Source organism: Diaphorina citri, unplaced genomic scaffold (genome assembly GCF_000475195.1).
Source record: "Diaphorina citri unplaced genomic scaffold, Diaci psyllid genome assembly version 1.1 scaffold64, whole genome shotgun sequence".
Classification (NCBI taxonomy): domain Eukaryota; kingdom Metazoa; phylum Arthropoda; class Insecta; order Hemiptera; family Psyllidae; genus Diaphorina; species Diaphorina citri.
The window spans coordinates 296,227-312,620 of record NW_007377501.1 but is presented as its reverse complement, the minus strand read 5'-3'; the positions used below and the strand labels follow the sequence as shown (position 1 = coordinate 312,620).

The 16,394-nt window shown below is 37.1% G+C and overlaps 1 protein-coding gene across 1 annotated transcript; it reads right to left on the bottom strand.

Moving 5' to 3' along the window:
- Positions 1–639: 639 nt before the first annotated feature.
- Positions 640–5,159, bottom strand: LOC103519259 (protein lingerer-like). The gene is made up of 3 exons (XM_008484348.3): positions 5,031–5,159; positions 2,906–3,086; positions 640–1,582 (listed from the first exon to the last, which is right to left on the bottom strand). Exons 1-3 carry the CDS (start codon positions 5,037–5,039, stop codon positions 837–839), a joined length of 936 nt encoding a protein of 311 aa, XP_008482570.1. The 5' UTR covers positions 5,040–5,159; the 3' UTR covers positions 640–836.
- Positions 5,160–16,394: the final 11,235 nt, after the last annotated feature.

Genomic DNA, 16,394 nt, shown 5'->3' with positions numbered 1-16,394 from the left:
CCAACTGTATTGGCTGCATCACTTATTATAGGCAATATCGAACGACTTAAACTCTTTGAAGATTTATTTTGTCAACTTCTTACTTGCTTTCTCATAATGGAATTTTATTCTCATTTATAAAATTCCATGCCAGGACTGAATTCAAGTCCGACATTTTACGAAGCTGCCAATTCCTTGTATTAAGATTAAATTATAAGACGACAGGGTAAGTACCTACAGGATTAGGTGCTTCTCTAATGTCCGTCTAGTAACTTTTTTCCCCCCAACTAGACTCTCGATTTCCAATGCTAATTCTTTAACTTTTTACTCGGGATTATAATATTCTTACCCTCTGATCTCATTGATCAGAAGCCGCCAAGGTTTGTTTTTCAACTCTTTTTTATGGCTTTTAGAAGAGAAAAAGGAAGAGAGGATATCATTCTTGTGCCAAAGGACCAAATATTATTGACTTGTCTTCATCATCATCATCATAAATAGTGGTTTAGTGGCCTTAAGTTGTGGATCGAAAAAGATAAAACGTCTTCAAGTATAAATCGTTCAGTAACTGATTGGTTATAGGTTATAGCTAAATTATGGAGAATTTCATATTTTGAACCTTACAATATGAACATTACCTATTTTAATAATAAAGAAAGCCGATTTATTGTGTTTTGTTAATGCAGATGGGCAAACATTATCGTATATTTGGTCTTAATTTGTGTATTACATACATTTACATAGTTTGTTCGTAATGTAGAACATCAAACATTGAGTATAAGCTGTGTAAGCTTTGCTTGCGCGAGGATCTTCACCCCGGAGCTGATAGAACTGTTACTCAATTGGTATTGTGTGGAGATTTAGTTTTTGTTGTAGCTTGGGCTTGGGGTGGTGACTTCATGGGTGTTGGAGGCGCTGTATTGGTTTCCCTTGTAGCTACCAGCAGAGTATCCGGCGGAGTATCCATGGGGCTTGACAGAGGAGGTCTGGGTCTGGGTGTATTGGCCGGACACTTGGCTGGTCTCAACTGGGTAAGATCCGACTGGGTAAGAGTTGACTGGGTAGGAAGCCACGGAGTTGACTGGGTAGCTAGAGACACCGTTGACTGGGTAGGAAGCAACAGAGTTGACTGGGTAGCTGGCAACAGAGTTGACTGGGTAGCTAGAGACTCCGTTAACTGGGTAGCTGGCTACAGAGTTGACTGGGTAGCTAGAAACGCCGTTGACGGGGTAGGAAGCAACAGAGTTGACTGGGTAGGAAGCCACGGAGTTGACTGGGTAGGAAGAGACACCGTTGACTGGGTAGCTGGCTACAGAGTTGACTGGGTAGGCGGCTTGGTAGGCGCTGCCGGCGGAGTAGGGAGATGGGTAAGAAGCGGAGTAGGCAGATGGGTAAGCACCAGAGTAAGCAGAGTAAGAGTATGGGGCAGCGTAGGAAGAGTAAGCTCCAGCAGCGGGGAAAGCGCTGTAAGCACTAGCTTTGTAGGCGCCAGAGTTGTAAGCTCCGTTGTACAGAGATGGGTAGGCAGCGGAGGAGTATTGGTTGTAGGCAACTGGAGCAGCGGCTCCGGCAGAGTAGGCGGAGTAAGAAGCTGGCACTTGTTGTCCTGGAACATAAAACAATACAAATGAGCAACCAGTCAAAAGTGAAAATATCTAAACCACTCTTACGAACAATCGAATAAAGAAATATCATTTAAATAATTTTGTCCATAAAAAGCTGACTCTCATTCATAAGTAACAAACTATCTAGTCTCTGGGTTTGTGTGATTAAGAAGTAGTTTGTCCAATCAGAGAAGAAAGTTGTACTTTTACACCTCCTAAAGTGTAGTAAAGATTAATAATTTAAAGTGTAAATAAAAGTGCCTTCAAAAACATTTTGTGCGAAAAAAAAAGTAGTGTCAAGATCTAAGAACGTGAAGCAATGAAATTAGGAACTGTCGAGAGTTCTTGTTTTGATGTTTTCGAGTTTATTTTTATGCCAATCAAATAAAATAGCTTGATAGTTTGATTTGACAAATAGTTTGTCAGCTCAATTCTCCCGTCTGAGCTTATGACTAAATGGTCCAAATTACTTGGCGTCCGGAGTACAACCGTTGCTCTTGATTTGATAAAACTTGATTGTTATGTGATCTCAAAGTTTCCCTCTTCAGTCCCAATGATTCAAGAAAAAAAAAATAAACAAAATGATTCAAGAAAAAAATAAAATTATAGAAGTTGACGAAATTTGGCTCAAAGGAAGTTTTGCGTACAATTTGAAAAAATATTCCTGAGAGAAAAGGGTGTCTGAGATATCTTTAAGATACCCTTTTTGATGGTTTGTTAAGAGGTAAAATTTTACTTTGCAAATACCAGGGAAGTTTTGGTAAATTTTTGGCACATGATTAACAATTTCTCAGATCGGAAGAGGATTTTAGTATAATTACAAGGAACTAGTTATTAAACTGTTTGAGTTGATGTTTTTTTAGTAGCTTGATCTGGCGTTTTGGTAGATTGTTGCGTTTAGTAGCTATCTGGTTCATTAATTTGTTTCATAACTAATTCCGCTTTCGCTTTCACCAGCAATTCGGGGTGCACTCAGCCTCGTGAGGATAATTGAAGAGCTTAAGTCTCAGCGAAAAAAAAAGCAAGGTGACAAAAACTGATAATTATATCCTGATAAAGCCCAATATGACTTTTTCATCTGTTTTTTCCACCATAACTTTCAAATGGTTTGTCCAATTTTGATGAAATTTGACAAAAAAGTTTGGGTCATTTGAGCTTTAGAAGGTCGTGTTGGGGCCAAATGGGAAATTTGGAACTTCAAGAGCACTGTATATAGGGGCCCTTTTTGGGTGAGTTCTATAGATTTCAGTCCTATTTTTCTGCAAACCGACTTTTCTGCCTGGCCAAAAATAAATTTAGCTGTATTAGCGGTCCACTTTACTCACCAATGATTCCTCTGTTAGAGATGACTGGGGACGGAGAGTATTGAGCTCTGTAAGCTGGGCTGGAGGTGTAGGCAACGGGGGCAGCGGTGGTGGAGTGGACGTAAGCGTCTTTGATACCTGGCAGGTGAGAGACGTCTCCGCTAACGGAGGCTACGGCCAAAGCCAAGGCAACGCAGATGAACTAGAAACAGAAATTGTGGAAATGAGTATCCAAATTGATGATCATAATGGGAAAGTAAGAGCTAAACCGAAAAATACTCGAAGGATACTAGGACTACTAGGTTTGTATGTAAGGGACCCTTGTAAAAGGATAAAATATGGGGGGGGGGGATATTATAGGATATGGGCAACGCAAATGAACTGGAAACAGAAATTGTGGAAATACGTATTGAAATGGATGGTGATAAACTAACACCCATATTTATGAAAAAAATACTGGCTCTCAGCAAGTGCTCAAGAGCTCAAGCATCAATTCCAAACATCTGATTGGCCAAATTTTGCTTAAGACTGATTTGAGACCGAGAATTTTTGTCCATAAATATGATTGTAAGAGCTGAACCGAAAAATACTCGAAGGATACTAGGATTCGGTTTATCAATGCTTTTATGGGGCTATTGGAATTATCAGCCAATTAAAACACATTTGAATCAATGCTAATTTAACAAGCCCATAACTTTAACAACCTGATAAATGCTATTAATAAATCGAACTTAGGACTACTAGGTATGTAGGTAAGGGACTCTTTCTAAAGGGATAAAATGGGGGGGGGGAAAGGGATGTAGGTATGGGGTATGGGAAAGTAGGTATTGTTTTCAGTCCGATTTATTGAGAAATTTGTAGGGAAGCAGTCCTGTTGGATATTTAGGGACAAATTGAAAGTGGTGACGAATTCATCATAGTCAATTTCATACTTCAGCGAGAATTCAAAATTGCCTAACAATATCTTCCTCAACACATTTAAATGTGATAATCTCGCAATGATTGTTCCTAAATGCAGAACTTATCAGTTTTTAGTATAAAGACGAGACTTCTAATTAGGAAATAAATTTTACTGCGGATAATTTTACGTTCAAAACAATTTGTTTGCTGAAGGCCGCGGTAGATAAAATCTCATTAAAGCTATGTTTAGATCAAAGATATTTGATGGCTCCATCCTTGGACGACCAGCAAATTATTTTTGATCTTCACAACCTATAATTTCAATGAAAAACAAAGTTCACTTACTCTACTCATCATTTTTAGTACCTATGGAACAATAATTTCGCTTTGAGCTATGCAGCTTGTTTATGAACTTATAAACTTGAATGCCAATGCTATAACACTGACCTAGCTTTGAGTACTTTTTCTCGTAAGAATATTGCTCCTACGCAAGAAAGTAAACAATAGACTTTCTTTTCTTTGTTCGTTTTATTTTCCGCCCGTTTTCCCAACTTTATTCTTAGCCCGTAGCTAGTGTTGCACTTTTTTTTCAGGAGAAGTAACGGGTAACTACAAAGATTTTTGAATTTATGTTAACGAACCTGTTAGGTTTGACAATTTTTTTCGGTTGGCGATTTGGACTGAGAGTCGAGAATTTATGGGATTCTATAGCTTTCATTTGAATTTTGAGACATATTCTGGTTCCTTTTACGTAAAATTTTGCATTAGCTTTTTATTGTGAAATCTTATTTGAAATTTTCTAGACGAAAGAAAATTGTTACGACCATAACAATTTAGGTACCAATCTTGTAAATAGAGAACGGAAATTCATCGCTGGCAAGTAGCGTTGGAGCTTTCGAATATTTTAATAATAAAGTTTTTATTGGAAGCACGATCTTTTTATGCAGTTTTCACAAATTTTGTTAAAAATGGGAAGTTTTGGTCCTAGTGCCACAAAAGCTTAGCTGTGATTTTAGGTAGGCAATGACTTTTGAGGTTTCAGGAAATGGGTATTAGTAGTAGAGTTTTATTAAAAGACTAGAAAAAGGATGAAAGCAAAGTAAAAAAGGAGATTTTCAAACACAAGACAAGATAAAACTAAGAAAATAATAAAATTACTGTCTAAGTAAACAAATTTACGAAAAAAAGCTAAAATTAAATTTAAAAATCAAATTCTGTGATAACACTGATAAAAATGTAAACTTACTGAGTTCATGATGAGATTTGATATGGATTGTAAGTTAAGACTAAGATACTTTAACGCTTGATCCCACTACAATGAAGTGATCAATTGGGGGCTCGACTTTATATACCTTACTTATACTCTCCAAGTTTTTGCAAAATAACCAGTTTCTTATAGCCATGTTTTTCTTTCAGGCTTTTAACTGCAGAAGCTTGCTTTTTTTTACTGTTTACTTATTTATTTGTTTGTGTTATCAACATTGAGTAGGTATCATCAAAATTATAATAAATTAAATTATTACACTCATCCTTATTTAGACATTTTACTTAGGATTTAGTTCAATTTAGATGTTTACGTTTAATTTACAAAAGAAATAAAATCGTCTTTATTCCATAGATAAAAACGATTTCTCTATACTTTATCTTTTGTTTATTTGTTTCTTCACGAAGATCGTTGTTAGTTTCCAGTTTCCCATTCGATTTCTTTAAAGAAGGAGTGAGCTTGACTCTTAGATCGTTCCCAATGGTAAGACAAAGGCCAAAGGCCTCATGATGCCCCCATATATAGACGCTCCGCTGAGCAGTCAGTGTTTTCAGTTCATCATGGATTTCCCTAAAGGCCTCATCGCCTTTCAGGCTAAAATAATTTTGATTCTACACCGGTTCCCGGATAGGTACACCTGATCAGGTCCGCCTGCCAAGTCTACCTGATAGAATAGAATATACCTTGTTTATCCTGCCAGAATGAGACTGATAGTGAGTGGTTGGCCTTACGCTCGGCCCAGAGGCCGGCCTGCGCAGGCCATGCTAAACCCACGGCCATTCACTTCTCGGAGTAAGAAATGTCGACCCCATTTTCTGACCCAGACTTTCCGATCTTGACCTAATCCAAGCCAATCACTTGCTTCAGACAACAACGAGTATTTCACGTGTTGCCGTGAATATTACATTACGAGAAGCCATAACGTTTACATTGTTTGAAGTCTTTGAAGTTTAAGATTAATAATACTCGTATACATATACGTACGGTATACACATATAAATATTTACTCGTAAGTAGGTAGGTAGGTATATCTGTCAACTTATATTTGTACCTACGTGAGTAATCGAATAAAAATCAGCAAAGTAAACAATACCTGCAAGTATTTTGGTATTGACATACCTACTTTGGGTATTATTGGTGGTAATAAAATACATTGATAAGGGTAGGATTGGCTATTGCACAATACCTAAATGCGTTCTGTATTGAAATTATGTGAGAATTTGATATTGGTACTAATGTGTGTTAAAGTAATTAAATTATGTTTATGAGGGTGTGAGTCAATCTTCAGATCTTCAGACAAACAGAAAGACAGACATACCTACATCAGGACACATAAATAGACAAAGAGGCAGACGGACAGAAAATGTGAAGTTATGAGGGTACCTTGCGATCAGTACCAGTTTTTAGGGCTGTCAAAAGACCCTGGGCCTCCCCCTGCTGGTAATTTTGGGGAGAATATTCAGGAAGAATTAAAAGAGATCCGTCAGGTTTCGAAAGTTTGTCGCAAATGTGGAGGATCGATCTTGAACCTCCTGCGTGCAAGGCTAACGCCCTTTAAGTTACATAGGCTATAAGGCTATCTCGACCATCATGGTTGAAGTTTCAAGTTCCATTTCCCTTTACATAATCCACTGTAAGGTCAACTGAGATTCGATATCAGACAGAATCTTTCCTTGACAGTACCAGTACTCACAGACGAGAAAAATACTGATCAGTAAAAATTAATTGCTCTCGTGAACTTTGGTTGCAGAAACTGTTTAAGTACGTATATCACGTTACAAAGAAAGTACTCGGACGATGGGTTCAATTTATTCGACACTGTACTTGGAAGTTCAAAGAAATAGACAGAAAGCACTAAAGTTCAAAGGAACTTGTAAGTACAGCACCGTTTAAGTTGACATAAAAAGTGGAACCGGTTTTGATGAAGAGATCGTATATTACGTATGTATATACAAGGTCCGGCTAAAGTTCCAGCCGGATGTATAACAATAGCAACATTGTATGTTTGTTTGGAGATAGTAGTGATAGTATCACACTGCGCGACATCTGAGAGATAAATCATCATTATAAATCATTGTTTCATGACCTTTTCCGATGGACTGTCAATCACAGAGGTGATCTACATCTGTACCGCAGGTTCCGAACTCAGGAGGATATCAGGCTGGCTTCACTCACATGAAGATCAGGCTTGCTTCACTCACATAAGGATCAGATTCGCTTACCAGGTACCAGATTTCGGTCAGTCAGTAAAAATTGCATTTGTAATAATTCGATTGCACTTATTTGTAAGGGTTACATTCTGGTCCAAGTATTGAGCCTAAAAGAGAGCTTTCTTGTATCTCCAAATCAAGAACATTGCTCCAAAAGGAAAAGGAGAAGAAGAAGAAAAAGAAGAAGAAGAAGAGAATGCCATAGGCATTAACCCCACCCTTGATCAAACTTTATTTTGTATTTATATGTACATTATGTTACCATTTGTAAATATTTATTCTGTAAATAAAGTTTGATCTAATCGTTTAATAGGAAGAAGAAGAAGAAGAAGCAAATAATTAACTGTTAGTACCGACGTATACCTAATTGCTCGCAAAGAAAAATGCTGATTTTAAAGCAGAACTTTAATAACATTTATTTTTAAAAAAAAAAAAAAAAAAAGACAAAATACATGGTAGCCATCAATACAATGCTTGTGGTCTGCAGCTGGGCACAAAAATCTTTCTTACAGCTTGCTCTATGACTGCTTAACCGTGCAAAACAAAGAAGTATAACAGTTGTTTATGTTGTTCCGAAGTTCCAGTCGATTCGTAAAGTTTTCGGAACAATAAATAATTGAAGAAGAAAAAAAAACTTGTTCTGGATCTTTATTCTTTTCAATTAGAAGACCCACAAATTTCTCCAAACCCACACATCCGTGACATTCATATACGATTTGACGTAACTAACTGTATATTGACGTGATAAAAGTTTATCAAGATTTTTTTTTTTTATAAACGCTTTTTTCCTTGATTTCGTTCTTGTATTAACTGAGTTATGAGGTCTTCTGGTACCTCTCGATTGGCCTTTAACTCCTCTGAGCTATGCAATCTGCAACAAATCGAATAGTAATAATTTTATTAATACTTTGTGCTTATTTATACATCTTCAATAAGACAAAAGAGTCCCTTAACCCTACCAGTAGGCTACTACTATTATTGTGAACAAAGTCTCAAATTATATTGAAGACAAAATTACGTCCATCGGCTTGGATTGAACCGAAGCCCTCCTGATTACCAGGCGAGGGTCTTGACCACCGCACCACCAAGAGAATTTAGTTCTTAATCTGTTATTTATGATCAAAATTGACTACTTGAAGTATAAGGAACTTGGAACTTTTACTTTTGTTCATCAAACTCATATTGACACAATTTGTTTCGGAATATTTTAGAATAAAAAAAAAGTCCTACTTCACTTTCCAACAGATGTACTCGAAGATAAAGTGCACATGTATCTTCTGGCTATTCAACTGTGTGATATAATTCATTGGGGCACTAATGAGTAGGATTACATAGATATCGATAGAGACATTGATGGAAGCTTTTTTTTAAAGAGGTTTGACAGAGGGGAACTGTAACTGCTAGGGTCTTATCGTCCCGAAATCGAAGAGAGAAGGAAGACAGGATAGGAGGAAAGCCAGCCGTACCGAGAACGAACATTATCCCATCAGGATAAAATCCGCCCTGGGCCGGAATCGAACCCCCGGCCTAGCACTTACAAGGCAGACGCGCCACCAACCAAGCTAATTAGGCTGGCGGGAGCTTTTTTGTGTCAAGTCATAATAATATTCCAGCACTTAAGTTGGCTATGACTGCTATAAGGTATAAGGAGGCCTGAACTTCTCTATCCAACCTGATGAAAATAATTACTATTGATTTATTAATATTGATAGATGTAAATTTGTTGTTCATTCATAATTCATTCCGCCTTTGCCTAAGAAGTCCTTTTTCCGTACATTATTAGAAGTACAGAGAACTTCACGATGTTAAGCATAGATGGGTGTTTCAAATACATTGTGAAAGATAGTAAAAATTGATTGCCAAGTAAACCAAGTTTTGTCTTAAGTCTAAGTTCAAGGGTAGAGTGAACTTCAGATCCTTAATGTATTCTGCGAGCATAACTACCGAACAGAACCTAGCTAGGGGTACTAGTAATTATCATTAATAATAGATAAACGGGGGGATTGAAGATTGGGAGGTGTTGATTTTTCCACTCAGACGAATCAAATTGGTTCTGTCTGTTCTTGAACCATCAGGGTTTTACCGGCTTGAAGGTAAGACCAAATAGCACGACAGAATAAATACCTGCTCGTAAATCTAATGGACAAAGGTAAAATCTGACTAAACATTAGTGTAAGTGGTGTCGTAAACGGAATGCCTGGCAAAATATGAAATTTAGCCAACCACTTAAACCAAATCCTTAGCTTAAATCAAAAACCAAACCAAAGAATCTGCTGAAATTTTAAAATACGAACAAAACCGGCCAACCTACCTGAATATATTGAAAATTGATCAGATTCGGCCTAAACCCATACCTAATGTTAGAACCCTATTTCCAAATTGTTAATCTCCTATTCATAACTACATAATTAGGTAACCTCTTCTCAGCAGGCTATTCAAGCGATTCATACTCATTTCTGCTGTCGACTTTAGCACGCTAGGAAGTTTACGATAATCCGTTCGACTGAAGTGCGCCTGACTAGATCTGTAGCGTAAAGTTATCTCTGGTTATGTCAGAGTAGGAACAGGAAATGAGAACTTAGATTTCAGACTTGTCCTATGTTATGCTGTGCTCGGAATTTGAAGCAACTTTAAGTTTAAAGGCAAACAACCGTTTAAACACCAATTTAGTTTTGTAAACATGTGAGATCAGGCCTGACGAGAGAGAGGCATGGGCTAGAGGACCTGAAGTACGGCCAGCCACTCACTATCAGGCATCAGGTAGACCTGACAGGCGAATCTGATCAGGTGTACCTGTCAGGACTACCTGATAGTGAGTGGCTGGCCTAAGGAAGTACGTTTTCATACGTGAGGTTTAGGTGTAATAATAATAATAATAATAGTGCTTATTTATACTGCTCGCATATTAGGACTGTAAAGTCCCTTTACTCCAGCAGTAGGCTACTACTATTATTGTGGTCAAATTCTCAAATTATGTTGAGGATAAAATTCCATACCTCGGCTGGGATTGAACCCACGCCCTCTTGTTTACCAGGCGAGCGCCTTGACCACTACACCACCGAGGTAGGCAAACAGCCTCGAAAGATGGGTTAAGCCTATACTAATCTACGAAAAGGGAAGGCAGAGGGTTTACTAGTCATTCAGTGAAGTGTAGACCTGACTCGGATAAAGATTAGGTTCATGTGGTCTATGTCGAAGCATGCCAATCCCGTAGTATGTCCCTCATCAGATGGGCGAAAAGAGGCACAATCTGTAGGCAGAATGAACGAATGGCTAAGGGTGAATTTGTAGGCAGTTCCAATACCTGTAACAAGTTGCGAAGCTTGGGACCAACATAACAAGAAGCAGCTCAACTTATGACATAATTATCAAATCGAGAATATTTTAATTAAATGATCAATTAGATTTGTCGTCTGTGTGGCATGCAGGCTTGTATTCAGGACAGGAACATTGTGTAGGAAAAGGGGAAAAAAACGAAGAAATATCTCATAAATAAAAATTGAATATAGGAAACAGTAGAAAATAGGAACATTCTGTTAGCTCTAATATACGTCTAATATCTCCAATATCGCCAAGAAAGTAAAGCCCTGTAAAATTTAATCAAAGGATTTATTTTCAAGGGGCATCCAGCCAGACGGACGTATAATTTTGTAGGCCCAATTCCCCCTGGAGTAGGTGGAGTGGTGTTTTTGCCGCTACCTTTACTATCAGTAAGTCTTGCTGATAGTTTGCCCATCGACTTTCTAGAAGTTGGGACATTACCAATCTCCTGGAAACTGAGAGACAAGAAAAATGAGCCTTCCAACGTGCAACAGATGTGAAAATTATGTAACATTTATCTTCCTTTCATTGGAAACAGACATAATGAAGCTGCAATCTGGTATGTCCTGCAAGTCTCGGCGGGATATCTACACGAGGCAACCTCTACCTGACCATTAATCGCCACGAGAAATATATCAGATATCAGGATCCAACTTCAGCAGATGTGTCTTTGTAAAAATTGTTCTAGAAGGATATAAATTACAGAGGAAAGAATATGAGTTCAGTCCTTTAAAAGCAAGCATCCAAAGAAAATAAGCCGCAGGCGATGTTTCTTTTTATACTAAATTTCAAATTTTAATGGCCTGTGTTTTGATAGATTGCCATTACTAGTGGTGGTAACCACTATGGCTATTATGTGAAGTGTTTCCAGCTTTTGTTCGGACAATAATCATAAATTTGACATTATATGGCCCCTAAAAGTATCAAACTGTAACAACATCGAAATAATATACCTATAACCAACTAAATAGTTTTAAAAATCATTTGAGAAAACTCTAGGTTAATAAAGCAGATACGAGCAGAAAACAAGTTTCTGTGTGAGCCTATATCCATTCGCTATCCCTATTGCTTCTTAGGTCATTAACACGACTTTGACCCTTAGGGTAAATTTTATTAATTTTAAATTTACAGAAAAGTAATGGTAATGTTCAGATGCACAATTTAAAATTCGGCAGAGTGAGGGCAGGCAGGCCAAAGAGCTAAAATATAAATCCATGACAATTGTGGAACTGCAAGGATATATCAATGTTAGAAACCTGGTTTTATATGAGTTTTTATTCATTTTATCTGATTTTCAAAATACAAGGCTAAGAACGTTAGTGGACACATAAAACTGAAATGTCAAAACAGTGGAATATGGTGGATATCCACCAATTGAAGATGATTAGAGGGAGACTACTGATGCTGAAGGCAATATCTCCTTGTCAGAATATGCATGATGTGTGCCAAGAACATTTACCACAACACATTAGAGAATATTCTTGTCCGCAATCAAGAAAAAAATCGCTAATAATAAAATTATAAAAATAAAATTGGATTTTGAGAGGCGTCCAAAACATTTAAGGTTTGTATCCTGGGCTTGCTAAAATAACAAACATGACAGAAGGACGAGCTCTGTAAATTAAATTTCAAATCGAATCTTCAAAACTTTCCACTCATTCTATTTTTCATTTCAGAACGTCACAAGCTAACGTTTGCATAGGATTTGGTTGTTCTCTTGAAGTTGATTCTCCTGAGTCTTTAACTTGGCACCTACCAACCCAGTCAAATTTTTATTAAGATCACTCTTTCAGCAGTTCTTAAAATCTTCCATCCGATATTTAGGTGAGTGGCAAACAGTCAGCACACTAACTATGAAAGTATTCGTTTTATGATTGTTGCTTGTAAAATGTTGTTTTTTTTTGTTTTTTTTTTTTTTTTTTTTTTTGAGCTTTGTGAATTTTTAAACATTTGAAAGTTAGAGATCTAGGTACGAATCTTATTGTTACGCCATGCTACACTCTGTACACCTTTTGCGGGACGCCGCCTCAAACTTGGCCTAGCACACAGCTTTACCCCTTACATTTGATACATGTTGGAGCGGAATAAAACCACAGGATTTGGCAAGCTCTAACCAATCATCCCATGCTACAGAGAAACTGGATTTCCTCCGAACTCTCTGGACAGATTCAATAAAATATGGTCAGATACATATGACTAACTGGAAATTGGAGATTCCTTATCAATTCCACTGGAGAAGTCTGGAGATGTGTTTCCCGAACCTGCACTTCGAAGCTCATTCAAAAACAGAAGCAGAAAAAACAAATCGCTCAAAAGGTGGAAAAAAAGAATAGGTACCTATAAAAAATAAACCTTGAAAACTCACATAATAAGGCTGAAGAACCTCTCCTCTATAATAATGTACTCCTCTATAATAATTAAACAATCTTATAATAATGCTTGGAACTATCATGATATTGTGTTTTCTTTTACTACAGCGCGCAGGTAAGACTAGAAGCCCTGCTACGCCAAAAGTTCAATATTGCGCACCAGAAATACATATTATAGGAACCTTAGTGATAGTTATTCTTTCTATCTTCTATCATTCTATTTATATTTATCTCTCTCCATTATAAATAGTCCCATTAGTCCATAGATCCTTAACCAAACTTAATATGCCGCAAATTAAGTTCCAAAATCTAGCCTCGCGCCTTGGCAATTGAAATTTTTCTACGGTAACTTTGTCATAACTTTGGACGTAACAGTGCCATGGCAACAAAAAACAAGGAACTGTCCACTCAACACTTGGTTGTGTGTTTCTAGTTTTGTTAATTCGTTTCTTTTCAATTTATGATGATTCTCGGAGGACAACTTATGCAAATCAGCTTGGTGATTTTTGGTGAAAAAAGTGAGAGAGAAAGTTTTGACACTTTTAGACCTCTGCTTGTCCTTCCTACGAGATAAGCGAAAGCGAATAGGTACATATTGGCAACTAGGTGTTACCCGCCTGGGTGTTTAATGGTAGATTGCCTGATAAACGGGTGGGCGTGGGTTCAATCCTGATCGAGGCATGATTTTTTTTTTTTTTTTTTTTTTTTTTTTAGCTCCAGAACGGCAAATTAATGGTCTTTGTGTGGTCGATGGACATCGCCTAAAACACGTCCCTCACCATTTTTTTTTTTTTTTTTTTCCACTGCACAAGAATCCTTTGATCTTACCTACTTTATATTGGTTCCAGTCGACGGGCTTCGATCGGCTCAGCTGTAGTGTAGACCCACATAAACCAAGATAGTAGGAACAAAAGGATGGGGCAACAAGCGGTCATATATAAGAAAAGCTAATAAAGCTTCAGAAACCAAAATCAGTGGGCACTTTAATTAAGCTCCTTGTTTGTCATTTGGCTACCTGCAGAATCGTCTTTTATTTTCCTTCTACCATTAGCTGTAAAATCTCCCATCATTAAACTAAATTACTAATGATCCAATTTTGTTTTATTAAGGTGTACAAAACTCAGTGCGTACTTGGGAATTTCTTCTTAGAGTGCCAATCTGTTCCAGAATAGTCGACCATCTAGTTACATATTTTGATTTAGTTGGTACCTCTACTATCTACCGTAATAGATAATAGGAATGAAAATTTTCAGGCTGATTTTACTGGACTAAGCGACTGTACACAAGCATAGGGAAAGCCCTCAAGCTTAGACTAACTCTTAAGGGATTTTCGGAAGTACCGGCCTTAGTGAATCCGATATAATACCTATAGGTACCTACGTATATTAAAAGAGGAATATAAATTGAAAAAAAAAAAAAAAAAAACTTAAAATTTCACAGTGTCATCCGTCATACGTCCAGATATTAGAAAGGACGAATTTGATTCGGCATACAACTCTGGACCAATCTCTCCACCACTGTAACCAGTTCTATGGCACTTATCACAACAAACCAGTTGGGCTGAATGTCAAGGTTGAAGATCCACAGGTGCTGAGAGTTGTAGGCTTACTAGTATCTTTCATGAAAATCACTATCTTTCACCGAAAGGATAAGTCAATGAACTTGGCTCACCCTTTTATGGTCCTAGTACAATGGGAAAATGAGATACTTATTTGAAACTGGAACGTCTTGGAATGATGATGACCACAAAAGTTACGTTAGCTCAAAGCTCAACAGGCCAAACAAAAAGAACTTTTCATTTTCCAAGAAAAGGTTATAGCTTCAGAAAATTTCTCTGGCCATCCAAAGGGGCAGTTGTTGGAGAATCAGGAGTATGTTGTCTTCTGGAAGATGTTAGACCAAGTGGTTAGCAATGTTGTTTTTCTAAGGTCTTTTGATTTTTATTCCGTTTTTCCTTATTACTGGTATTTGTTTAATTGCCAACAGAAACAAAGTTTTTCGGGTTTACAATTTACAAAGATCGTTTGATTGGTTTCATGGACCACCAGAATCTGGTTTGAAAAATTAGGCTGTCCTCTAAAAAGATTCAATGTCTTGTTTTTTTTTTCCGCCAATGGAAAATTCAAACCGCCTAATGAGGCTGATTGGTGAATTCGTGTGTTAAGCTTTGAAACCGAAAAGGACTGACTCTGAGAAAATTTAATTAAGGGGTTAATTATTGTTGATGTTTTTGCAGAAGTACATTTTAGAAGAAAAAAATCAAATGAAATAAATCCGTTTTAATCTTATGCAAATGATCGCACATGTGTCTGTGTTAGAGCATAGAAGTCACGTGGAAGGCAGTGATCGGACAAAAAGAGACAAAAAAGAAAAGAAGAAGAAGAAGAAGAGGAAGAAGAAGAAACTCATGCAAATGTTTGACTCCTATGCAAAATGCAAACCAGTATTTGCTAAGAAAGATGATGGTAATAAAACTTGATGAAATTTCCAAAATTTTGAAAAAATATAAAAATTGAAAAATTGACGACGAAAAAAACCGAGGAGCTAGTTCTAATTCTTGCAAAACGACAAAGTGTCTCATCATTGAGACCTCAATCCCTTTATCGCCCTTAGTAGGCCGAAAAAGGCCCTTAATCGACAATATCAGGTAACAATACCATATACGTCACATAATTACCATACCAAGTGAATGGTACTTGTGTAGTTTAAAGTAAAATAGCTCAAAAAGTGCCGGGATTAGGCTAAATTTCAGACCCACTCAGCTTCATGAGAACTAATTAGGAACCTTCTTGTAGGCTAACATTCGAGGACGCTAAAGATTTCATTTATTTATGAGGTATTTTATGTATTTTCGAACATCTTCTTGTGCCAACACCAGAGCATTGAAAAGGATTAGAGGACTAGGAACCTTGTAAATGTTGGCAGATACTGTACGATTTATCTGAACTTAGAAAATGTCTGTTTAGCAGAATATTTGTTTAACAAAATATCTGCTCAGAAGGCCTGTCAATCAAGGATTACAGAACCACCCATGGAAAAAAAATCAATATTATTCTTTCGAATTCAAGATTTAAAGTCGCCATAATGTCTGGTTTAGAAAAGAAAAGAACTTTCCACGAGTGGCTAAAACCTGTTTTCCCTTGGTCTCAAGAGAGACCGATAAACACAGGGAAAAAACATCAGTTTCAAAGATCTCGTGTTTTTCTACTTATGCAAATTAAGGGGATATAAGAAATGGGTACCTATTATATTTTAATCTTGCCTGATTAACCCATTATATCAGGTTTATCAGATAAACCTTAATGCCTTCTGATAAAGTGTTTCGCACAAAGTGTTTACTTCTTGTGATTTCAATACAATTATTACAAATTCTTTATTTAGACTGCCAACGAAGGACTGAGCCCCTTTTCGTCAGCAGTTTCGATAAAGTCTAGTTTATTATAGGG

Bases quoted from the DNA above. Each gene is read 5' to 3' on its own strand.
- LOC103519259 (XM_008484348.3), bottom strand. The intron at 1,583-2,905 runs GTGAGTAAAGTG...TTTATGTTCCAG, and splicing joins CTCTAACAGAGGAATCATTG to GACAACAAGTGCCAGCTTCT.